The following is a 26,861-nucleotide window of genomic DNA, read 5'->3' on the forward strand; positions in this document are numbered from 1 at the left end:
TACATATTAAATACAATGAAAGTGAAAGCGAGTCCCATAGGCATGATTGCCTATTAGGAACATTATGGATACAGTACACTATACCTGTACAAAGAAGAAAGCACCATGACCGGTACTGCATTCAACCGCATTCACTTTCCCAAGATGTAAACTTAACCCATTTACAATTAAATACAGTACTGTACTATAAATGTATAAGTACAATACAGTACAATACAGTACTAAAAATCCATCATTTTGATATTCAAGAGTACCTCTCCCCTTTCTAATAGCAATTTGCATCAATGATTTATGGTGCCATTATTTCTTCATTAGTATTACGTGCAAGTCAACTATCCTTGCAAAATTATCTTCTTCTTTTTTCAATGTTTTTCAGAAAATAAAAGTTTGACATGAAAAGACCCAATAACTTACAATATCAATGCTAACTTAATAACTAGCTGAAAAGTTTGCCAAACAAAAAAACTCAAATAATGAACGATATCCTCTAATGTGCCATACAATAGACCATTTACTGATATCCATTGCAAATTATGCACAACAATGAGTACTCTACTGTATATACATTACTTAAATAAAAATCTTTAATTCGAAAAACTGTACTGTACTCTGCAATATGGCCTTGCAAATAGTTGACTATACAAAAATAATACAGGATACTGTATATGATTTCTACAACAGGACTGAAAGGAAGTTTTCATTATTACCCAAGCAAATAACAAAATCGATACTGCACAGTACGTGCTACAAAAAACTATTCCAGTACCGATTGGATTGTACATTCTAAATCTTGTGAGTTTCAATTCTTCTGAAACTTGGCCATTCAATATACTGTATGGGAAGCTATACAGTACTATACAAGTAAAACTATAATCAAATCATTTACCCTTCTGCAAACGAAATAGTGACGAATCAAGATGGTCTCCATGGTTGAGGGTGAGCACTCGGACTTGTGGCTGTAGCTGGGTAAAGCCATTCCCTGCTCCTGTACCCACCTTGGTCATGCTGGTTCCCTGCAAGTAAATTCATTAAATATTGAAAATATCTAATGCCACTTTCAGAAATATATAATTTTTCCAACCATCTAAGTGTTCTGCAAAAACACACAGTAGTGTTAACACCCATTTACAGTAGTACTACAAACATACAGTACTATCAAACAACATTATTACAGGGTAGATACATTTGTTAAATTTATCAAATGTGTCACATATAAAGGTATTCATGTAACACTCTCTCCCTGCATATTCACTCTGACAACAAACATGAAACCTACAATTCTATATGCAGGGAGGCGCTTAAAATAATCTTAGTTACCCCTAAAAATGATTGATGAATACAGTAGAAGAAAGATTACAGCTCACACTGACAACGAAACTACAATATGCGGGGAGAGAGTGTCGCCTAGCAATTACACATGATAGTACAGAGGTGTTGGTACCTTGGCATCAGAGTCAGTAACGGTGCTGATGGAGCTGGTCATAGGAGCAGAGTTGTACATTTGGGCCTGGGGCTCCTGAGTCACCACTCCTGCTCCATCCTGAACACCCATCTTGAAGAAGTTGGTCAGCTTCCTGTGGATGAGAAATAATTGGTTAGTAACAGCCTTTGCAAAATAAAGAACATGGTCTGTTGTCTGGCTGAGTTTCTTAATACTGTACTGTACTGTTAGATGGAGATCAGTGGGCATTTTACTTTAGGAAATTAAACAGTAGAGGCAGTATATTTTTACATACTGTATATTTTACAGTACTATACAGGTAATTAAGTCTGCAAGAACCAAAAATAAAAATAACAACTGATACAACAATTGGTGCAGAGCACTTCCAGGAATGAGAGACTTCCGGGTAATGAGATGACTCTTTCAAAGCCGGGAAAAAAAATCCCCCATCCCCAGAATTTTCCAGGTAACGAAAAAATTTTACCAGAACTTCAGGAAATTGCACATTACGTCATTTCTCAAGCCAGGAAAAAATCCCCCACCCAGGAATTTTCCAGGCACCAGATGGTACCAGGAAAATGTTCTCAGAATTTTCCCAAAAAATGCAGCCCTTGGAAAATCATTCCTAAACCCAATACTGTATCTGTAATTTTCCGGAAAACGCCGAGAAAATTTAATCTCCAGTTATCGGGGAGTTCCGGTTAAGAAGGATTCCAGCTAACAGAGATATTAATTTTACAGGTACAGTACTATACAGTAACAGCAAAATGAGCCAAGTCACTAATACAGTTCAGTACATAACAGTACAGCATTTCTAAATTATACGTGAAGTAAGTGACAGCACTGGTATTTGTTCAGCAAGCCCTCCTCCTCTCCCACCCACCACACACTCACTCCACCTCCACCCATCAGTGAGTACAATACAAAATGATTTAGTTTAATCATCTTTTTGGATGTATAATATACAGTATACTTTTTTCTTTAAAAATTCCATTGAATTTATTGATACATAATGTATTTTATGGGGCAAAGGGAGGCTGGGAACATAAATCCCGTATTTTATCTATTTCTTATGGGAACAATTTATTCTGTTCACGTTATTTCCGTTAACATCGCGGTTTTCAAGAACGGAACCACGACGTTAAGCGAGGACTTACTGTACTCCAGTTTCCTCCTGTACTAACAATGGATGATAAAGTTATAGCAAGAAACAAAGAACTAGTAAACTGGATGATAAAGTTATAGCAAGAAACAAAGAACTAGTAAACTAATAAGTGGTGAAACAATAAAATATAAACAAAAACTCGATATACTGTAATAACTTTGCCCAAAAAATTATGGATCATGAAAATTAAGAACCCCCATTTATTTACCCTAATGAAACACCCTAATGCTAACCTAACCTAACCCCCATTTAGCATTAACGTTTGTAAAAAGGAGGGGTCCTTATCTTCATAAGATCCAAAAGACTCCCTAGGGTACCCAGAGCAAGCCTGTGATATTTGGTAGTATCACACTCATGGTACAATAAGTTAACGGACTATGACCTTGACCTACCACCCTTACCACATCTGCCTTCTGTAACATCAAATATCAATGTATTGGTAATTGCTAGGTTATGAAAATACTGTATGTGGACGTTGAGACAAATAAACTTGCTTTGATCACATGAAACATGTTGACTTCATCAAGGAACTAAGGACCCTGAATGATGTGCCATCAGCCAATTTTGTGACGGCTCCAAGTGTGAGCTCATTGAAGAAGAGATTCGACAAACGCTGGCACAAGTTCAGAATCACTTGAGTTTCTTTGTCAGTTGTGCTTCATAATGGCCAGCCCACTCAATTCCACTGGCCTGATCTTGTTTGACCTTGTTACCTTACTTTTTTACTTTTATCCTCTTCGCCACTGATCAGCTCATTAGCCGCTTGGGCAGTCGGTCACGTCTCTGTTACACAGTGTTGGCAAGTAGCGGGCATGCAATGGCTCCTGAATGTATCTGAACCTGCTCCAGTGCTGGTCAAGTCTGGTTTTGAAGCAGATCACACTCAGTGCCTTCACAACACTCTCTGGCAAATTGTTCCAAGAGTTCACAACTCTCACTCCAAAAAAGTTTGCCCTCACAGTTTTCTGGACTTGTGGCATCTTCAACCTTAACCTGTGACCCCTTGTGTGGCGGGCGTCCACCAGCTCCAGGTATGACCCTGGTTCGGATTGATCCCAAAGTGTCAATACAATATTTGCTTGTATGATTGTACCTGACAATCTGGATGTACTGGTATACTACCCACACCAAAATTTGGTGGATGTTAAGTGAGGTTCTGTTGTCCCTCAGTTTGGGTTGTGTCCTCAAGTTTGTCACACTTTGAGAGAGAAAAGTGTCCAAATGGCAACAAAACAAAATTATCTTGTTGCCTTAAGTTTGACTGGTAGCATGTCTTCTGATGACTTTGCTATAAAAAAAAATAAATAAAAATACTGCTCGACTCATTACCTGCCCAAGCAGGGTATCGGAATACAACCTTGCTCATGTGTCATTTTTAGTATTGGATTTCATGTTAAACTGGCATATTCAATATTTATTTTATATAAATATGATCTAAACTTGTGCCAAGACATATCCCCCCAAAAGTTCTCCAACAGTTCAACTATGCTGACCATGGGTTACACCAAAAAGCCTCAAAATACTGATAGTACTGACAAGTGACAGCCGCCGGTCCATAGCTTGAATATATGGTAAACTGCAATTTCGGACAATATACTGAATATGCCCTAGAAGTTGAGCAATGTGTTTTTTTTTCCGATAATTTAGACAATTTTAAGACACTTTTCTTCTATGACATTTCCGTCGCAAATGACCTTAAATTACCTCCTAACTAGGAGGAAGGGGGGTTCTGACCCCTGGATCCCCCGGTAATATATATATATATATATATATATATATATATATATATATATGTTACCATTAACTCCACGAGCGTTCATTATGCCAAGTCACAACACTCCTTGCACCCTGCCCACCCCGACCTTGACTCGACTCCCGGGAAACTCTTCTCCCAAACAAATAAGTTCATATATGGTATGCAAAAGTTTATTATATTTACTGAAATGGCGGTTGTCTTTATATTACACAAATTATTTCAATGTCATCCTCTATACATTTATTATAGCACTTTCTGAACAAACCTGTCTCCCAATGACTGCACGCCCACTATTATCTCGGACGCTATGACGTCAAGCTTCCTCCTCTTATCTTTACGTGATAAATCAAGCGTAGTCAGGTACTGCAATATATATATATATATATATATATATATATATATATATATATATATATATATATATATATATATATATATATATATATATATATATATATATATATATATATATAAACCGGCAGCTAAAATATGGTTGACAAAATTATCATAATTACATGCATTTACTGGTCATGGTAAGAAAAATCGACCGTGCTGGGGCTACAACTGAGGATTTGTTGACATTGGATACTGTACAAATGCATTTCATTAGTTGAAAAATTGAATCACCTACATATCAGACACCCCATGTTTATATCGTCTGCCTATTAAACACCCAAACACTACTCGGGGGAGGGGAAGGGGTTAGGTTGAGTTATCTTATCTTAAATTAGCTCTGGTGTTTAATCAAGTGAGATGAGCTGGTTGTGCCTAATCAAGTGATAAGAAATGTTTTCCGTGATTAAGTCGAATTTTGTTCCACACCAGCCCTTTCAACGCCAAAACACAAGCCACTGATTTACAAAATCCCCAAAATCATATCCTAACACCAGTGTCAATGACCAGAGGTGCTACGTTTAAACGTCTAGTTAAAAGAAAACAAGTCCTCATTTTACAGTATGCTACGAAGTTAAAATCAAGTCAAAACGTAGGATCATATCAAACTTGCTTAACACAGTTATGACCCAAAAAATTAAATCGTGGAATTTTCTTCCAATTCGAAGATATCATATTTGTTCATTAACATGTTTGGCACAATATACAATACACTTACCTTAAGAATGCCGTCAACCATACCCATAACACTTCCAAAATATTCATTATGTCGACAGTATGTATTCCAATGATCCACTAATTTAACACGCGATAGCTATAGATAATTTGGGCGACATCCCCAACTACCCGTGTGCCATGGTGGTCAACTCCCGACCCAACTGCCTTCAGACTTTCAGAGGAAGGGCGCCTGGCGTCAAGCTCCACCAGCTAGTCAGACTAGTATGCGACTTCAAGAACTTGGCAAGTATCGCTCAAACATAAAGTTCGACTTTCCCATAATGTTTCCGCATTTTCTGAGGTATTACGGAAACTTTACAAATATAATGTGATGATTTTAAATACTAAGCAATGAATAAGAGAAAACTCACACAAGAAAATAACATAATTATAAGGACGTTTGTCCAATGGTCAACGGGAGAGAACGATATGATATGGATAATTGTGGCGTTGTGTTCGGTTGCCGGGTGAAGGCGATGTTCAAAGTCACCTTTGCCCAGTGTGGGATAGTTACTACCCTCACCGTGCCCATCATCTCACACTAACAATACTCACTTTATCACCACAATATTACCACATAAATCCAAATATATAATCTAAATTTAAAATGAAAAAAGGGATTTAACTTCTTGAGAAAATGTTGTCCTTTTAAAAAGTGATTTTGCCTAATTTTAATGTGTTATAAGCTGATAAGTAAATTAATTGGTTTCTCCAAATATGTACTGTATAAGACTTTTTTTATCGGCACCGAATCAACGTTAGCGTGTGTACTACCTTCTGCTTCGGTAATAAAAAAATCTGAGTTAGCCATCGAAGTTACACCGTCGCGTGCTTGCTGTAAGACACTTATGCTAGAGATGACATTGCGAGCCAAAAGGAGCACCAAGGCATCATGGGTACTGGCAGCTTAAGATAGTTGCCAACAGTTCTGCTTGTGGAGTCGCAACATGAATGAGGTTTCCTATACGGATTTTAACCACCATTTTACTCTAACAAAGTAAGGACTACAATTTGCCTTCACAGGGCAATATTTTAAGTTCATTAAAATGATATTCAATGTGATTGTATACACATAATTATTCGTACAGCAGTAAGTAATATATCTATTTTTTGGGCTCAGTTCAGCTAAAACACAATTATTAATAAGAATGGTATTCGAATACCTGTACAAAAATATAAGTAGGTATACAATGTTATGTAGCATATGTTATTAAGTAATTAAATAAGCCCCAGGAAGGGTAAACCACGTGTAAGACCTTGAGACACTAAGGGGCGTTAGCACCCATCGGTCTTACCGGAATTACATCAAGATAAGCATGTGGTGACATAATGTGGCAAGTGACTCCCTGTGGTAAAAGGTCAGGTCCAAATTAAAATGTCAAAATTTCATCAATGAAGCATTAATTTACTAAGACACACTGAAGCATACGGGGTACACTGACCCTTGCCTAGTCACACCGTTACCAAGTGCTTCTGAGTCTTGACAGTTGACAGGCTCTAATATCATACACGAATGTTTAATAAATACTTTTTTAGTAAAGTGCTCATCCAAGCACTCGTGTTGCGAAGTTCTCAAATATTGCCTGGAGATATATAGTATAGTTCAGTTTATTATTTATTGAATACTGGTTTACGAAACTTAGTAAAGTTCATTGATGTACAGTATAACTATATGCGACTACTTATATTTTTTTTATAATCTGACACCATTCTCATTGCATATAGTATATAAATAAAATACACTCGCTCCATTATAGTAATGGTAATCTTCCGTAACTTCTGTATGTGTGAGATACTGGACTATGCGGGTACACTGATGATCTTCCCTTGGTTTGGAACTTGGGATATATGACTTCTAAAATCCGCATGGGAAGCAAAATTCTTTGGTTCGGTGTTGTGAAACATGGATCCAAAGAAGAGGATATCACGCAAGTGGGATTATGGGACGGTAGGTTTATTTAAAGAAAATAATAATGACTTGCATTTAATGCATATCAAACATATCAAACAAAATATAGCCTTTACAAATTATTATTACATAAACGATTTCATCACTTCTTTTCAGATGAATTGTTAATTGAATTAGTGAAAACCAAGGCGGAGTCGTATGACTTGAGTTCTCCACGATCTAGTGATAACGTGGCAAAACGAAGAAGCTGGGAGGAAATGGGCAGTCAGTTGGATAAAGAAGGTTAGTTTTTTTAATAAATATCTTCCCACAACAATGGTCTGGCTACAACTGAGGGACACGAGACGGCCAGTGACGGGAGCGAGATCGTCCCTTGACTGGACCGTGACAGTCCCTTTAGTCTGAATTGAGCCTTATAGTCTGATAGTACCCACGATGTGCCACGCCGTTCTTGGCAAGGAATTGGCGTACATAGTGATGTCATTTCCACTATTAATATTCCACGACTCTAAGAGAGCACTGTGTACATGGGTATGCATATCTCGTTTCTAACTAGTGTACCATCAACCGCAAATAACTCATTTTAAAACACTGGTACTATGATTACTTTGCAGCTATTAAAGATTAAGGATGGCCTATAAGTATACATTTTTGAGGTAACAGAATGAACGTGTTCTTTATCTTGTTAATTTGTTAGCCGTAAAATTGTTTTATTAACTGTGCCAGGTGTGTGGCTCTATAAGCAAAAACAATTTTTAATGGCATCATGTCATTATTATTTCAGTCAAAACACTGTTTTGAAATATTCAGAGACTAGTGAGTAAAGTTTGTGTAGGTTTGTGTATAAAAGAGGCAGACTAAAAAAAAAATGGGTGACCAAGAACAGGTTAATGGCTGCATTAAATCGCACTTGAAAAACACATAATCTGTTAGCTGATTAAACGCAGCCTTCCCTGGCACAACTGTACACTCCTGCATACAGTATTGTGGTAACAACGTGGAGGCCTTTACCCCAGGTGGCACCACAACGCCTGACTTCTTACGGTCGTAATATACTGACTGTACATTCCTACCAGATTTAGAAAATAAAACAAATTATATCTTCTATGGCCAGAACTCATGATGTCTAAACTTTTCATTACATCTCTTTGTTTTCAAAATTATTAGGTTGTACCTAAACTAGCGGAATTAATTTAGCAAAATGTATGACACGGGTGGTAATCTTGAAGTTACTAGTGTTAACCCTCCGATTGATCAATATTGTTGACAATCAGTAAGGTTAAATATTGTAAAACTAGGACTTTGCTCTTTCATCATGGATATTATAAAAAACTGTGACGGATGCTTATAATTTATTTTAATATTACGGGTTTCTTTTTAAGTAATTTCATACACTCGAGAGGACGCGTCGCCGTGGCTGCTTAAACAACTGATATGCTGTATGTGGTCAGTCAGTAATGTCTTAGTCTTTCGTTGAATATCGACTGTTTCAGCTCACAGTAATATCGATCTCGCCATTCTAAGGGAGTCCACAGTCTTCCTGCCATTTCGGTAACTTGGTGCAGACATTTGTAGGTTATATGATCAATATGGTAAAATAAATATTATCAATGAAGGAAAAGAGGTGGCGAACCATGTGCTATCTAAGTTAAGATGTTATGAAATGGTTTGATAGTCAAAAGAATTGCCTAGAGAAAATCTGTTAGTCCAGTAAAAAAAAAAAAGTAGCCTTGTGACTAACTGCGTGTACAAACTGTGTTGATACTGTTTACAGAGCTATTTCTAAGAGTGAAACATTGTTTTCTGCTACCATAAATTATTCTGGGCATCCACTACAAACTTAGTTGCCATTTATTAAATATTGAAACCACTGTTACTGACAGTCTCATCATCACTGACTCTCTATCCTCACTACTTGCCCTTGGTACCCTCGACTCAGGTTGTCACATCTTGTCTCTGAAGCCAGACACAAATATGCGTGCCTTGTTGACCGGGGTGTCAGGGTCAAACTGTTGTGGATCCCCTCTCACATAGGCCTCATAAAACATGACAGAGTTGATGCCCTCGCCAAACTCGCGTCTAACAAAGACACCGTTGAATACAATTTGGGTCTGTCAGAACCCTTAAAACTGTAATTAGAAAGAACTTATTGATGAGTTTGACGCAAGTAGACAAGAGGCACTAGGAGGATGAGATGTATCAAGTGAAACATGTATGGAGCAGATAACTAGATTACAGATGATAGCCTGGCAGTATGTTCCTCAAGCAGATGTAAACAAAACTAAATGTAAAGTGTGTGGCCATACATATGGCCACACACTTGAACACTACGTCCTCGACTGTGTGAAGATAGAACCTTTTAGGCCAAGCACACTGTGTGTGAAAACAACACTTCATCTCTAATGGCAAGATAGCCGACATATTAAGATTGTATCCACTTTTTTGCACTCAGTAACTATATCAGTTCTCATGTACAGAACCAAATACGCAATGTGCTTGAATACCTCCCACGTAAATGTGAATAACAAAGTGTGAGGCCAGACATACTGCCTCACACGCCTGTTCTCACGCATTTGTGAATAAGTTACCCTTATGTATAGAACTAAACAAATAATGTAAATGAAATACTGTGTAACTTTCGGTGCCATAATATCCTGACAACCGGGGTTAATTATTATGACCCTTTGTAAACCCTACTCTGTAATCCTTTTGCGCTACCGCTCACAGGATGAGTGTGGGGTGCACAATAAAGTAGCCGCTGCAAGCGGCAAAATCAAAATCAATCGTAAGTACGTACGAGGTTGTTTTCTGCTACCATAAATTATTCTTTAAACTCTTTTTTAGCCCCCCATTCATCCACGTAAATGTACAATTGTGAACAAAAAAAATTCGTCGGGCAGGGAGGGAGGGAGGGGGGAGGGAGGGGAGGCAGTGTATGGGAGTGATAGAGATAGCTGGAGACATGGCAACATTACTTACAGTAGAGGTGGCAAGTAAAAGTCTGCGATTTTCTTTCCACACCACACTTTTATTTTTTTATTTTTTATTAATGAAGCAGACTCAGCTTACACCTCCCCCCCCCTCGGGTTCTTTTGGTCCACAACTGTACTATCCAGGTCTCATAAAAGTTTCTAACCCTCTTATACTGACATTCCCTGTCTGAGAAAGCACTATTTTTAATCAATGCAAATTAAACTTTCACCTTTTTTCTTGTTATTACCAAGTTTTTTAAGCTAAACTTCTTGGCCCACTGGTGCAGTTTTGTTATTACTGGTGCGATTCGTTTCAAATAATCTCGGTAACAAGACATTCATCCAAGCGATAACATTCCACCCCGTTATAAATTATTGGAAGCGTTACCGTATATCAGTCGCCACTATTGGTCTGCGTTCTTTGATACAAACCCAAGATCTGCACACGCTCCTCTTCCTCTGAACCCATACCGCTCTAACCTCCCTAACACTATGTTTTCCCTATAGTTCTCTCAACACTAATTCTACCGTACAGTCTCCCTGGTGTACTCAGCAAACTCATTCCTCTACGATTTCTAAATTCATTCTTGTCACCTTTCCGTTTAAAAGGGGGGATTGCACATACTTCCTGAAATTCCTTTGGTACCCCACAGTCATTCATAACTTGTACACTTCTGTATCTATTCTGTTAAGTAAATTTATAGTAGACGACATAATTAGAAAAACATTTTTTTTGTGTGTCTAATGATAATTTCAGACAAAACAAGACAAATTTCTTCTTTGACACTTGTCTCGCATTTTACCCATAACCGTGTTATCGTGAGTTGAAAATCAGAAAACTACTAGAAAAGGTATTATTGCTTTTGTTGCCATCAACCGAATCTCGGCAATTTTATATCTGCAAACAATAGTTTAGACAATTCTAAGACACCTTTCTTCTACGATTTTCTCTCGCAAACGACCTAGAACTGAGATATTTAATATGCCGGAGGGGTCCGCGGGCGCAGGAAGCTATATAAGGTTAGGTAGGTTTGATTGGTTCGGATAACTTAATAAGTAATATGTGGTTGATAGCACCAACCAAACCTACCTAATCTTACCTAACTTCCTAACTGGGAGGGCTCAGTCCCCCAGACTCCCTAGCATAATAAAATATCTTGGTTCCAGGTCGTTTGTGAGGGAAACGTCATAGAAGAAAGGTGTCTTAGAATTGTCTAAACTATTATTTTCAACGATAAAATTCCCGAGATTCGGTTGGTGGCAACAAAAGCAATAACACCTTTTCTAGTAGTTTTCTCAGTCTACGTCGGAGCTCTGAGGTGGAAAGTCGCCCTCGGAGCTCTGAGGGAGGGCCGATTAATGTTGGCCCCTACAGACTCATAGCGAGATATGAGCCAGCATTACTGGCAAACTGAGTTTGACGATGACCAAATCGGGTCGTCGTCATGACTCAACGCTGAGTAAAGAGTCAGCTTGGCTGACAGACATTCGGGTCGGGCTCGTGGTGACCTCCCAGCCCAAATGGTGTTAAGAGTAACAAGGCCTGAGAAAAGAAAGACCTTGGAAATAAGACAAATTAAGAAGAGTAAGAAAAAAAATAACTAAGTTACGGCCGTAATGACCATAGTTGTCGACGACCAAAAAAATCAAATCACTACAACAGGAGTTTCCTGAACACTTTAACTCACGATATCACGGTTATGGGTAAAATACGAACAAATTCTGTAATTATCATTAGCCACTGAAAGGAACCCGATATCTTATTATGTCCTCTACTATAAAATGACCTTGTTATATATATATATATATATATATATATATATATATATATATATATATATATATATATATATATATATATATATATATATATATATATATCTCACTAGTTCAGGTCCATTTCCACATAGTGCATTTCTAAACCCACGTTTCAAACTTTTGAACACCAGGCAAGGCAATAGTATAGCCTTTCAACTGACCTCGTCACATGTGCAAATCCACGTTCTCACGTCTTATAACCTTCATATAATGGCACCTTCACTCCCTTTCAAAAGAATTCAATAAATTAACCTTTTTTATTCATCTTCATAATGTTTCCTCCAGGTCTTTAAAGTTCTGAACCGTTTCCAGTCTCAGCATCTGTCATGTCATACACACACTGATCTCTTCCCTATCTCAACATTTGTCGATGATCCCCCAGTGCAGCCTCATTTTGATTCTACAGTAGCTTACATCACCCATTTTGACGGTCGTGTCAACACTTCATTAGGGTACCTGTACAACAGCTTTTTATTGCCATTCTTCCTACTGCACTGACACCCCACCTCCCTACACCGCTACTGGCACTGTACCCTCTTCACCAACACCAACACCAGGGTATGAAAGTTCTTGAAATAGTATTTAACAGTAGTGGCCACGGGAACGCTGCAGAGTGCGACCTACTGGAGAGCAGTTATCTACAGGTTGGTTTGTCAGGAGAGCAATAAAGTGCCTTCGCTGGAGTCCACTACTGCACAGCTCACACTCTTGAAGTTCTCCAGGAGAACACTGAATAAGGGGTCGGCGCGAATGCTTGATAATACCATGCGAGTCGTATGGAGCAGTCAGTTCCCACCAATCCCACGCTATGCTCCAGGATCCAGTACGCCACCCACCTCTTACCCTGCGCACACACAAATATTTAACGTGACGGCAATATCCACAAGCGGCAGGCCTGCTGACGGAGAAGCACGGTGATTGCTGGCCTCACCTGACCCGCCTCCAGAGCAAGAATGGGGCGAAGGTGGCGGGGCACCGAAGGGCTGTCTGACACCCTACACCTTCCTTGACACACCCTCGTCACGCACAGTACATCTCGACCCTGCTCACCGCGACGCCCACTGCCTCCTGCACTCGGATATCAGTTTGCTAACTGTTAACACAAACCAGTCTTTCATTTATTTAACCCACAATATGCCCTAAATACCCATTGCGTTGTTTTTGTGTGATTTACGATATAATAAACACATATTCATATCTTACGAGATCCAAACTAAGTTCGATAGAAATATTTACTTTGATATATATGAAAACCATACATATATCAAAACAATGTAATTTATTAAAGTTGATGTAGGCAACTCCGGTATCATCTACAGCCTGGCATAAAAGTTACCAAGATAACTAAGATATAAAATACATACAGAAGGAAATCCTTGAAAATACCAGTTTCTTTCACCAGCACAAGACCTGAATTATTTAACTTTTATTAAACTCATTCCCTTGGCGGTCACTGAGAATATAATAATACTGTACTACTGCCATGACACACTCAGTAATGCGAAGCATGATGTCATACCAGTGATGGGGAGATAGCTAACACTACCTCATAAAACGAATTGGCAGCATTGCGATGCCACCGTCTGGCACACCTTAAACTAGTCTAGATGAAGGCCTGATAATGGTTATACATATATACCTTAAAGATATATTGCTGGTCCGTATTTATCATCGTGTAGACGGTCATGCATTTTCTTTTTTTTAAATAACGTGGTTTATGTGCAGTTGAATTCACAAGACCATGTTGGCGTGCGGTTATTTACCAGCAGACAATACGTAGGAAAAATAAATAGTGGCCCATATAACATTCTTCATTTTAAAATATATGCAGGTAGAGGCAAATTAGTCTAGTACGTGTAAGGTCTTCGAGGACATGGAATATTTAAGAACTGCAAAACAAAATACTCGGCTGTAAACGTTGTTCTCATATTGCAACAAACAAAAAATCAAGATTCCATTTTGCACATTCTTGAATGACCGTAACTTATGAAGAACCTTCAATACGTTTCACCAGAATACATTAATCAGCGCTTACATAGTCTGTCAATATTTATTTCCCCCATAACATGACTACACTAAACAATACTGGCGATCCATCACACATAAGGTAGTGCTAAAGAGTGTGACGGGGAAGTTGTGTGGAGCCAGCAGACGGTGGTGGTGGTGGCAGCCAAGCTAGCGTGGCCACAGTGTCTGGCGTCACTCACCCCACACCACGACCAGTTCCAAACCTTGTTTCCTTCAACTCACTCGTGCTCCTGTTTTATGTACAGTACACAATTTATTTTAATATGAAACATTTAATGTGGACGTCGTACTGGCTCATAATCGAAAAATTACATAAATACTGTAGTCTATAACAAGATATGAAGCTTGCTTGCTTCTTTGGGTTTGCTGGCCGTCAACTGCTTAGTTTAATATGGCCGAGATAAGGACAAAATATATCCTATATATACATACCTAATGAAGGGAGAATAATATCATTGTAAACATATATTTTTTTCATCATTCTAAAAAAATAAATATCCGGAGCAGACGGGTGGTAATGCCGTGGGAGGTGTCTGGTAGGTGCTGTGGGTCATATATCCTGTCTTTTTTTCAGGGGTTAACTTGTCAGTGCGCGCCTGGCTGCCCTCGGCTGCCCTCGTTGTATAACAGCGGGCAGAGTGCATGTAACCTGGCGGCCCTTGCATGTACCGCATGCCTCCACTTTTCATCCACCACAAGTAAGATTTTTGGTGAGGGGACAATAACAGTCGCGTGGCTAAAGTGATGTGACGAGGCACTACCGGTGGATCTCGCCACCTGCTTCACGGTATGTTGAATCAAGTTTGTTCCCACAAACTAAATTAAACGGTTATCCTGTCAAATAGAGAAGAAGAAAATCTCCATCACATGCAACCACTGACACAGCAACTTGGCACAGTAAGTTGTATACAAAAATCTACGGAAAAACACAATCACATTTGCAGGGTGATAGTTTACAAGCACTCGGAAAACCAACGGGAGGACACACGGTCTGAGGTAAATTCAAAATTTCCCCTGGTTTCAATTGTATAGGAAGTACAGTGGCTGTATTTATTTATCCTAATTAAGCTTATCTGAAATTAGTGCAATCAGTATTGACGTAAGGCCTAACCCCCATCCCCCCAAAGTGCATACAAAATGGTTGCTAGGGACTACGACTAGTAAGTTGAGATCACTGGAAATTCAACTAGAACAACATGAAGTGTGGCAGCGATTGAACTTAGAATTTCACAGCAAGGGAACTACGGATACACTGTAATACCAGACGAGCACTTCCTGGGGTGGGTATGAAACACAATATTTTCCTCTATAAACAAGTTTTCAAAATAGCTTGTCCATGTGTGACGGTGAAGTATTACGATGTACTTAACCTGTCAATGAATCACCCTAGGCAGAAACACTAAGATACGCATATTGAACGAAAACAAACAGGGTGAATCTCTGCTGGTTAGGGTGAGTAATATTTGTGTGTAGTTGCATTTTTCACATATATACAAGATAAAACATATTACACACACACACACACACACACACACACACACACTCACAGAATACTGAAGAGCAAAACACACTTATTTCCGGCATGATACCTGGGAAACTGTGGTGTATTACATAAGAGTGACAATGGAAGCGTGAGTCTAGCGGCGGCTTACCTGTCACGCCCCTTGACCACCGCCAGGGCGTCACGAGTCCACTGGTGGGGCGGGGGAGGCATGAGCTCGCTTACTCACCGGTAATTACTTCACACACACTACACCAATTCAAGGTATAAACGGATATAGTCCACTAAAACGATATACAGCAGACAATGTGATCAAACACTTAATTAATTATATACACACACACACACACAGAGGACAGTATGTATGTCACCACACTATGTACAAGTAGCAACAGCATGTATGTCAACCAAAAGTCCACACCATGTACGCCATCACCATGCACGACGTCACACCATGTTCGCCGCCACATCAATACAGTGCTCAGAACATAACTCTTTTGGCCCCTCTGCCCCTCATAAAAAATTGAATCGCAATCTGGTGACTCACTAAACATATACAGATAAATATATATAAAACTGCGGAGGTATGATAAAGGCTTGTGATATGGGATAGCACGGACACACACACACGGACACCGCTGGCATATTAATAATAATCTGACCTTCACATACTCAGGGGAGCATACGCTTTGAGATATCAGTGAGGCTGGAGGCGACGAACAGGGTGAACGGAGGGACAGGTGTGGTGGTGCATCAACAACTACACATTCCTCTAGGTCAGGACATGTCACGTGTTACAGTGTGGCCTTACGCGTGTTTTTCCTTCTACTGAATGGGTTTATAGTCTCTAGTAAAGGTGGACGCAGCGGGGACAAGTCATTGCCAACATCAGGAAATACCAGCAGTCATATCTGGGGCTATCAGTGAGGATGTCAGAGTCCCGGTGAAAGATATTTTGGGGTTCCGATGTTGTTGGTGGTACTGTTGGCAGTGTGTGCGTGTGGCCAGCTTCAAGTGATCCATTATATTATCTCAGGCTAAAAGATACTGCCAGCACTACACACCATCAATGATGAGAAGAATCTCGGCCGGGGAAGGTACTAAAACGGTGCAGAAGAGCCCGGAACACAGTGCACAGTACATATTATGGAGGTCGACGACACAGATATTTCCTTACAGGTGTTGACTCACGCACCTCTGCTGGGTTGGGCACCAGCACCCGTTCCTCGACGCTTGGCTCCTCTTCATCTCACTGGGATGACATAGCAGTCACTAGCACAGAGGCCCGCCACTCCCTGCACTATACCCTGTGACGGGTCACCTTGGTCACCGGTGACGAGATCTCGCATCTTTGTCGCTGTTGGGTTGCACACACAGACATGCACACTACACCTTCACTTCTCTATAACATGACAAGTATATTCAGTCCTTTGCACCGATCAAGTGATGAAAATAAACTTGAGCATAAGAAACTTGTAGGTCGTTGGCACTCCATGGCACTGTTGTTCAGTTGCTGCATGTTCGAGGCAGATCCCATGGCACTATTACAAGTTTTGACTCATGAAATCTTATGAAGATATACATATAAACTATAAATACAGATGAGCAGAGCATATCAACTAACATTGCTTCAGAATAAACAAAAACTCTAAAAATAAGTTTTATTTGAATAATTATTAGAACAGCATATGTGTGGGAGGGAGGTGCCTGGCAACCGGCCGTCCTCTGTGGAGGTCACCAGTGTCACCCACACAATAAAGTTTCAGTAAACTCTCAACAGCTCTGACTTCGATGGGCACCGCACACAGTGAGCGCCACACGTTCCTCATCCTCACACCACGTATAACCATTGTCAACATTACTTACGTGTGTTTAATGAATGTTTTATGTATTTTCTATTTGGCAAAGATCCAGGAGCACTTGTAGGCCCTAATGACTCCTGATAAGGTTGTGTGCCAAGCATGAACACATTACTGTGTTATATTACTGAATGGTAAAAAGCAATGATCATTGTTTCCGAGTTAGTGGTTGTGATATACGCCTATCCTCGGATAATAAATAACATAATACTACAATAAAACAGTTCCGTCTAAAACGAAATAAGAAATTGTCTGAACACAAAAGTATTTTATCATTTAGAGAAAAGTTGGTAAGATGTGACACGCTCGTACAATCACAGTCGTGTGCACACGTGAGGGTAAAATGTATTAGGTCCACCCCACCAGAAGGAGGTCAAGACGGGGGAGTAGAACAGTGGCCCAGGAATAAGGAATCCTACACAAGCTACTGGATCCCCATTGTTTGATCCCCATTGTTCTTGGTAGTCTTTTCAAGGGCCATTTTGAAGCCTAGTACTGTTCTCGCTTCCACGGGATTCGCTGGAGGACTGTTCCATAGGTTTACCACACTGTGTAGAGAAATATTTCCAAATATTCGTTCTACATAATTCTTGACGAGCAACAATAGTTGGTTGGGGAATTAAAATCATTAATATTTAACAGGTGATTCCTGAGCAGCCAGATGAATATTCCATTGACGTGTGGGGAGGCAGTACTGTTGTCAACGTTATGGCTGACATATGTCCTCTTCCTGGCTGCCAAAAGCACATCCTGCTGGCAGGCGCTCGTAGGCCTAATACCTCGACCTTCCTCCATCATCAGTATTCCGACACACCTGTTGCCAGGTACACCATCACATGGTTTACAGACTGGAAGGTCACAGTGGTGCTTGTACAAATTTGTGCTCAAGAACGATTTTTTTCCGTAGAGAAAATAAATGTAAAAGCTAAAGATAAATGCTTCAGTCTTCAAAACACGCGAAATTCACAATTACAGAGGGAAAACTCAAAGACGGGACACACGCGGTGCTTTCTCTAATGGCTGACGGTGGTGGTCAGTGGGTTGTGACGTCGCCGGTTACCCTGGCTGACAGCAGAGGCACGACTGCTGACAGGCAATACCTCAAAGTGACCTTGCTTTACCACACTTCCGAAGTGAGAGTAAGAGGCATCACACTCTACATAAGTCACGTTTTCTTCCTTATCGTATTTATCCAGTCACGTTTATTTCTAATCTGAACATTATTATCTCACATAAATTATTGAATTTACTTATTAATTCTTTTTACAGTGATGTGTATGGAAGGAGAGCGGACATATCTCCACCAACGGAAGTGAATGTGTGTGTGTGAGGGCTGCTGTGCTCCGGGAAGATGATACACTTCACTCAACACGATCAACACCTCTAAGGACTCAACACATGTATGCGGAAGAGTGTGGTTATCACTGAACACCTCACACAACCATTATAAGCTGGGAACCTCAAATTAATGTTGTTGTTTTAATTCTACATTTTGACGAATAAAATTTCGTAAAACGCACCACATGTAGTTCACAAAATACCTGTAGTCTTAAATAGTTTTTCTACTCCTAAGAAAAGTTTACAAGCTGTATAAATGTACATAATGGAAATGCCCACCCATGACGAAGCCGCTCTTTTCACAACGTTGTTATTCTCTGCACACCTTCCATGAGTTTAACTACTACAAGTGTCTTCATGACGTTCTCCTGGCGTCACAGCTCCAGGAGGGAACTTTCACACCACCTTGAACTGTGGAACTCATAAGGTCACAGGAAGAAGAGAAGACCATGAAAGCGGAAGAATTGGAATGGTAGGTAATGGTTGATGAGCTGACCATCGTGCTATATTCTTTTAGACTTCAACATTGTCCTCATCTCCGCCTACCAGTAACAGACGAAAAAAAGCGCTTATAAGAAATGTTGTTGAATATCCGAATCAAATTTAATAAGAATTTTAATAATGACATTCGATTTTTTTCCTCAGTGGACACATGGGAATTGAGTGTTCTTAATATTTTTTTTATTTTATCCTTAATGAGTGTTTAAATATATATGCAAGTGTGAATTTTTACCCAATGAAATCATTTCAGAGACAGTCATTGACATTCACTGAAAATCTCGTATTAATATCAGTGACAGGTATATTATTATTATTATTGAAAGGGGGAATATCATGTTGTTTTTATCGTTACCAGTCATCAGATTTACTTCATAACAAAAAGAATTAAAATCTCGAAAATAAAATCATAATCAAATACTCTGTTACCTTAAATTTACTTAAGTAACGAACTAAAATAATCTATCGAAATCGCACTTGTTTTCATGAAGTTAGTTTTATCATTAAATATTGTAATAAATGGTTGAGAAGGGAGCCTCCTGAAATTGAAATACAAATTTAAAGAACGAAACTAATATAAAACTCATCTAATATAATTTGTTACCTGTGAATGCAATTAGACAATAGACTTAGTTACCCATATTTCCATTTTCTCTTACACCATCAACAAAGAAAATGAATCTCGTAACGTGAACCAAGCGATAACTATTTTAAAATGTCCATAACCTACTGACAGAACATCCCGTCCACATCAATCCCGTAAACATTGTATAAAACTAGATAGATAGATAGATAGATACGTGTAGATAGATAGATAGATAGATAGATAGACAGACAGAAAAGAATCAGAGAGAAATTTCAGTAAAGCCGTCATGCCAGTTCACGTTGTTTATCATGTAATCAGACAGCACAAGGATACAAACAATGGTAAACAGTAAGTCGATCCAACCATGAATAGCACAATAAAGCAGAGAGAGAGAGAGAGAGATTTTAAATTATTCTAGTATCCTTGGAGCTTTAGTTTCACAGCGCAATGCTCCCAGGTAAACAAACACTCTCTCTCTCTCTCTCTCCCACACACGCGTAATCATCATATTAACCTTCACAAGTAATTTACAACTGACCAAATCATTACCCTTGGCAGTTTCACCTCAGCTGACCAAGGACGCCGCTGAGGACGACTGGCGTGTAATTAACTCAGTGAGTGGGGAAACTACTAACCTGTAGGAGGTACGGATAGCCTTTGGTACCTTTGGCCTTGGTACCTTTGGCTTTGGTACCTTTGGCTTTGGTTTCTTGGTGAGTTTCTCCATCTTGCACTATCTAGAACACCAAGTTATGTTGACTGATCTATAAACTACTTTCCTGTGGCCGGTAAACACTGAGTGCATGACCTCGGTGGTGCCTCATTATAAGTGGCACTCGTGACAATAAACCGGGAATGTGAAAAATCTTGAGGATATCACAGTTATCTAAGCCTGTTGTTGTCTAAGTACATTTCCAGAACGTAGTCACACCATGAACGATAACTTGTCACTGTCAACACTGGTGGTGGTTGTGGGTGTACGGTAGTTCAGGTGAGTGGGGTTGGCAGTACACCGTCCACACCATGAGTGCCCGAGCTAACTACTACTACCCAGCCACCACAGTTCCCCTCCACCACACAACAATTTAGAAGTTCTGAGCCAACACTAAACGTCTGTTGGGGTGTTTAGTGGCTTTCCAACTCCAACATACAAACCCTGAAAAGCCACGACAGCCACAAGGTGAAAGGGCTACTAATCATAAATTGCCCTCCAGGTATACTGAGGGAGGTGGCGTGCGGGGCGGGAGTAGTCTGATCATAACTAATATATTACGGTTAAGTTTAGTAGACATGCCGTTCCTGATACACTTTATAACCTGTAATATTAGCAAGACCAAGACCCCATCATCAACGACTTTCGCTCTTTAAATGTTGTATATTCACGATAATGTAAATCATATGAGATTCATATACAAGATATAATGATACTCTTTTCAACTATAAAATACAACGCACCACTTTGAAGAAGGTAGATGAGTTGCAATAAACATTATAAGGTTCGTAAATTAGGGTTTTTGTAATGTATTAACAACGAAATAACTTTCAGGCAGTAAAACTTGAGTAAAGATAAACAAAAATTGCCTAAAAATCAGGAAGTAAAGGAGGGTGTGTGCCGGCAGCCAGGGCACGCGAGGCAGCCAGGCAGCTCGCCCTCTCTTGACCTTCACGCTACTGTCTCCATAACCAGTGTATAGGGCCAACATTAACACTGAACAAAGTCACACTTACAATAGTTTTGTCATAACACTTCTTATAAAAGATAACTGACGCTCACTGTTTTTTTTTAGTTTACATAGATGAACTAAACCTGATATTGTTCCCCGATAAGAATATAAAACAAGAGGAATTTTCTAGAACGCAGAATATTATATCGTGTCAGGAACTCAAGAATAAAGTAATGGTGTGTTTATTAACTATACATCACTAGGACGTGATTATTATCGTTCTTTGTTTCTCGCACAACATAATATAATCTATCAGAGGTCAAATAACTAAAGCTTACGGATACGACAGAAATGCGCTGAACTCTTTAAAAAACTCGATTAAGTAATAAATTAATGTTTTGTAAGAGCCGAGACACAAGTAAATATACAGTAGCAGCAACACATTTTTTCCACAAGAGATTGAGATGCGCCAAATCCCAGGATGTTGCATTAAGCTGTCCACACCACCTGGCCCAGGCCAGCCCGCCCTATATGTTGTCTAGATGCCTGACATTCTAGTGTGGTTACACAGCAGTAGTGTTGTTCTGTCCTGGCCAAGGTAGAAAATGGCACACTGCCTAACAACAGCTTCCAGTATATTCCTACCCAAGATAAACTACACCGTACAACCCATGCATCGCGCTGTACTAGTTGTATCTAGTGTACTACAGATACAATGCACATCACACTGCATACTAAATATAACACACATGGTTGTCTTAAGTCATGGCCGGTGTTTACTCTCAGTTTGGTTACTAAACGACACAGTACATCTCGGTCCCTGGCATATCTCGGCAGTGTTGGAACACAGGGTCGAGGTGGTGAGCCAAATGTTGGAGGAGAGGCAGAACTTTTGCTGTTGTATAAGCAAATAAAGCAGATTGAAACACTTACCGCTTGGACAGCTTCCGTCGTGAGGCACAGTTACAGTTGGGTAAGATGAAGACCATCTTGTCTCCCTCTCCACGCTACTGACGGAACTGCTTTCACTTACTATATACCACTTTTTCAGGGGGAGAACGTAATGTGAATAATACCAGACATTCAGAGTCAACAGGCAGAGAAGAGTACACTATATTGTTACATGAGTCTCCGGGTGTAACACACGTCCCGAAAATATAGTGTTTCTGTTTTGTGTTGTTCTTGTGAGCGGCTGAACTTGTGTTGGGAGGAAGTGTAGAGGGACGGCTGATGCACAGAGTAGTGACTGGTAGAATTTAACAAGTGAAGTGGAAGACGATTGTATCTTCAAAATGGGGCAATAATTGTGTAGCTTAACTTGTATGTAGCATGGGGGGATGTGAGGAGTATGGGAATACTGACTATGGATGTTGTCTACGGTAGAGTGTGGCTGAGGGTTGTGCGCGGTTGTCGGGAGACGCGGGTGGTAATGATGACGGCTAGGGCGGGTGTGTGCCGCAGGAGGACTGCTGCCTTCCTAGGTGCCATGACAGTCCGTCTCTCGTGGCCCTCAGATCCAGTGGCCTCGGCAGGAACCACGCCTCCGCCTTATGGCTCCTGTGGTTTACTTACTGCCGCCGGAACCTCTTTTCTTCCGTAACCAGTAAGTACCAGCGCTCGCTTTATCTACAAGCTGAGGGTGATCGTCACACACGAGGTAAATTTATTGATTGGTGTGACTTCCATCTCACTGGAGTACTTCCTCCAGCCAACAACCTGTCGTGGTCCTCGAGGGTAATTCTTAGCTATTTTATGCAACTTCAGACAAGAAATGGCAAGATAATAACATCGTGGCAAAGCAACCGTTTCTCAGTCCAACGCACAGCTATGCAGGACGACGGAAAACGAAGGAAAAATCATATGGACACTAAGAGCATCACCATGAAACCGTCAACGAGGAGGAACGTGTAGAAGCAACTCTAGACATAACGAGCAACCATCACGGCTACACCAAGGGTCCCACATCCCGCCCGCTCTACATGTTCAACTCCTCTCCAGCATCTAACATGATTCACTCTCAGAATGGCTCAACTGTTCATCTTATAGCTCGCTCCATTCTTCATCGCCACGACCCGTCCTATACTTCTCAGTCTAGTAACTCACTGTAAGTCATATCATATGGTACTATTTACTGCACGTTCACCAGGAGTGTTAACTGGCCTCACTGTTGACGGACACAGCTTACTGCATAAATGAGACATAACAGAGAACAGCTGATGAACGGATAAATGTATGATATGACGCAGCGCCTGACGGGTGGAGAACAGACCTAAAGGCAAGCAAGAGGGAAACCTAAGCTGGGTGGATCAGGATAAAGAACCCAAGATGAAGGATCACAACAGACTCAAGTTTACAGACAGCGGGTTATAATAACTTAGCAGCCAGATAACCTACAGTACGGTCAGTAATGTCTCTAGGATATAAATTGTTCTCCAGAAGATGTTGAAAAAATTAATGGCAGAAAACACGATGGGTAAGTTTATCAGCCTCGCCATCACCAACAAGATGCTCCCAACTGATGGTTTTATTCTCTGTATCTTTTACCCTCTTACTGAAGGTGGTGGTGTTAAACAGAGGGTAAGACTGTAAGCTACCAGGAACACAAAGCATTATTGTAACAGCAAAACTTAAGACTGTGTATCGTGCGGTAATCTACATCAAAATCAAATACATAACAAAAAAATGTTCCAGCGTTTTAGGTGACGTCTGGACACACAAATTTATCGATACACTAAACAAACAGATAATAACTGCCTGATATTCTTAGATGTGTTGTCAAGCGGTAAATAATAATGAAACCACGACGTCCACAAGTACATTACAACAAACAGTACATTGCCACAGGTCCGCCACATACTCCCTCAGTATTAACAAAAGATGGTACACAAGGGCGTCGTGACCAACATTCTGGCTCACGGGAGTTTCTTTCTAAAACTTCCGCTTTCTGCTGGCCTACATCCTTGTGACGTCATGCACAACACACGCGTCAACACCTTCCTCATTCATCGTCACACTACCCTTAATACCATATCTTCCTCCTGCTGCCTTTGATAACACTCCACAGCGTCCTTCTCTTAAGACCTATCGTAGAAACAATGCATTTTATTCCAGGATTTTAAGTTTGGCCTTTTGACACACACACACACACACACACACACACACACACACACACACACACACACACACACAGACAGAACTATAGACTAGCAGCCCTCGCAGTGAAAGTGAGGGAGAAAACGCCAAGAGGGAATGAATACAGAAGAATAAGTTGATAGTGTGAGTATAACAAGAAGAGGAGATGGAAGAGAGGATTGATAACAGTACAGGGTTAAAAGAATGAGACTTAAAATAATGATGATGATGAGAAGGAGTAACAAGAAGAAAAACAGAATGAAATGTACCAAGAAAAAAAAGGGAAGAAGACAAAGAAATAATCAAAGAAATAAAGTTGAATAATATACTGGAGGAAAAACAACTCTGACTCATCTACTCACTTCTGGCAATGAGGAGCAGCAGTAACACCAACGAGCCAGAAAGTTTAATTTAGATGAAAGTGTCTAAATAATCCAATATTACTTTCGGCCTCAACATATACGTACGAGGTAAAGTGTATAATGATTAGTCCATAAATGATCTCACTCTATCAGCATCACCAGGTAGGTTAAAATTACCTTTCCTAAATCAAGACACAAACTGGGTCAATCCGTGGCTTACAGAGACTTACTGGTTGTTGATGCCGCCAGCCAATACACCATGTGAGGTATTCGTATATATTTTTGGCTGACTGGACAAGTGAGGAGAATCATGACGCTTGTATTTAGTTTCCAACCCCATAGGAAAGTAAATTAAATAATTGTTGTACATTATAATACAATCAATGGCTAAGTAATGTGCATAATGTTCATAAAAAATACAAGGAAAATAATGGGTAGAGAGGCGTGAGTCCTTGTGGCGGGACACCTCATCCTGGGTGGTACACAATGCTTACTGCCAGCCACTGTGTGTTGCATCACCCTCCTCACTTCCGTTTAAAAAAATAACATTAACATTATGTAAAATACTAAAATGCTACGTTTTCATGTTATACTTTAAGGTCTTATTGATTTAAACGATTCCATAACCTTTACCAATCTACCACAACTAACGAGTGAAAATAATGCAAGTTAATTATACGTACAAACAAGTAAACACAAGTAAATAAATAAATAAAAATCATGCAATAAGAACAGCATTCCTTTAGATATACAAAGTACACAATCTTGAAAAGTTCTGAAGAATAAATCAGTCAGAAGAACTCCGCATAAAAAAATAAATAAAAAAAAATAAAAAATTCTAAGGTTAAGGTTATTTTCACTGGATAATAACCATCCCCGGGAGCAACTTGCCACACTTGTCATTTTGTGGTAATGTCAGTGGGAACTTACCGCCCAGTTCTCCATTCCATCAGCTCTCATTTCTTTCATGGTCAAGAACACAGCAAGTGAGGTCACATACCAGCTTATTATAGGAAGACAATGAACTCAAAGCAAAGCCAACACAAGCACTAGACCAGTCACAAGAACTCTTGGTTATGTGGAAAAATATGAGATAAATCACAAAAGTTTATTTCTGAATGATTGGTTATGTTATATTGGGTACACTGTGTTTAGCTCAGTAAATTAAATAGCTTTTGTGTTGTGTTCATCTGGGTGGATTGTACAGTACTAAACTCGTTGGGTTAAGCTGGAAAGACTGTGTTCAGTTTGCTGAGCCCCTTTAAGCTTGGTGTGTTATGTTACGCTTGACTGGGTCGTGTTCAACTGTTTGATGTATTTAGTTAGCTGGTTTATCTTCCTTTATTTGGGTTGTCTTCAGTCAGTATGGCTGCATTAAGCTGGTATAGTGTGGCTGTGTTAGATTGCTTGGATTCCATTACTTTAGTGGGGCTGTGTTAATTTGCTTGTATTACATAACTTTGGTGGGGCTGCGTTAATTTGCTTGGATTACATTACTTTGGTGGGGCTGTGTTAGAATTCTTGGATTACATTACTCTGGATGGGTTGCAATAAGCTCAACAAAAACATGATCTTATACGTACTCGGCAGTATCTTTGAGAGAAACCAGGGCCCCGTCTAATGTTTCATAAACTGAGTATGTCGTATCGGTCAACCTGAGAGGAAGAAAAATAAGTTCAAACAATTAGTACCACATTCAGGGATAATAAAATATGCTGATTC

General features: G+C 39.8%; 1 protein-coding gene across 4 annotated transcripts in view; it reads right to left on the reverse strand.

The window, feature by feature from the left end:
- LOC121870632 (neuroblast differentiation-associated protein AHNAK-like) overlaps positions 1–26,861 on the reverse strand; it is a 97,334-nt gene that overhangs the window by 29,566 nt on the left and 40,907 nt on the right. For 2 of the 4 annotated variants that reach the window (XM_042372491.1, XM_042372492.1), the window contains exons 3-5: positions 26,723–26,794; positions 1,442–1,574; positions 887–1,013 (exon numbers count right to left, since the gene is read on the reverse strand). In XM_042372491.1, the coding sequence (XP_042228425.1) occupies positions 887–1,013; positions 1,442–1,574; positions 26,723–26,794 (332 nt within the window). Of the gene's footprint in view, positions 1–886; positions 1,014–1,441; positions 1,575–26,722; positions 26,795–26,861 lie in introns of those variants that run through there. The other 2 variants (XR_006089737.1, XR_006089738.1) reach the window with 2 other exon arrangements.

This window comes from Homarus americanus, unplaced genomic scaffold, assembly GCF_018991925.1.
Source record: "Homarus americanus isolate GMGI-L3 unplaced genomic scaffold, GMGI_Hamer_2.0 scaffold56333, whole genome shotgun sequence".
NCBI classification, from domain to species: domain Eukaryota; kingdom Metazoa; phylum Arthropoda; class Malacostraca; order Decapoda; family Nephropidae; genus Homarus; species Homarus americanus.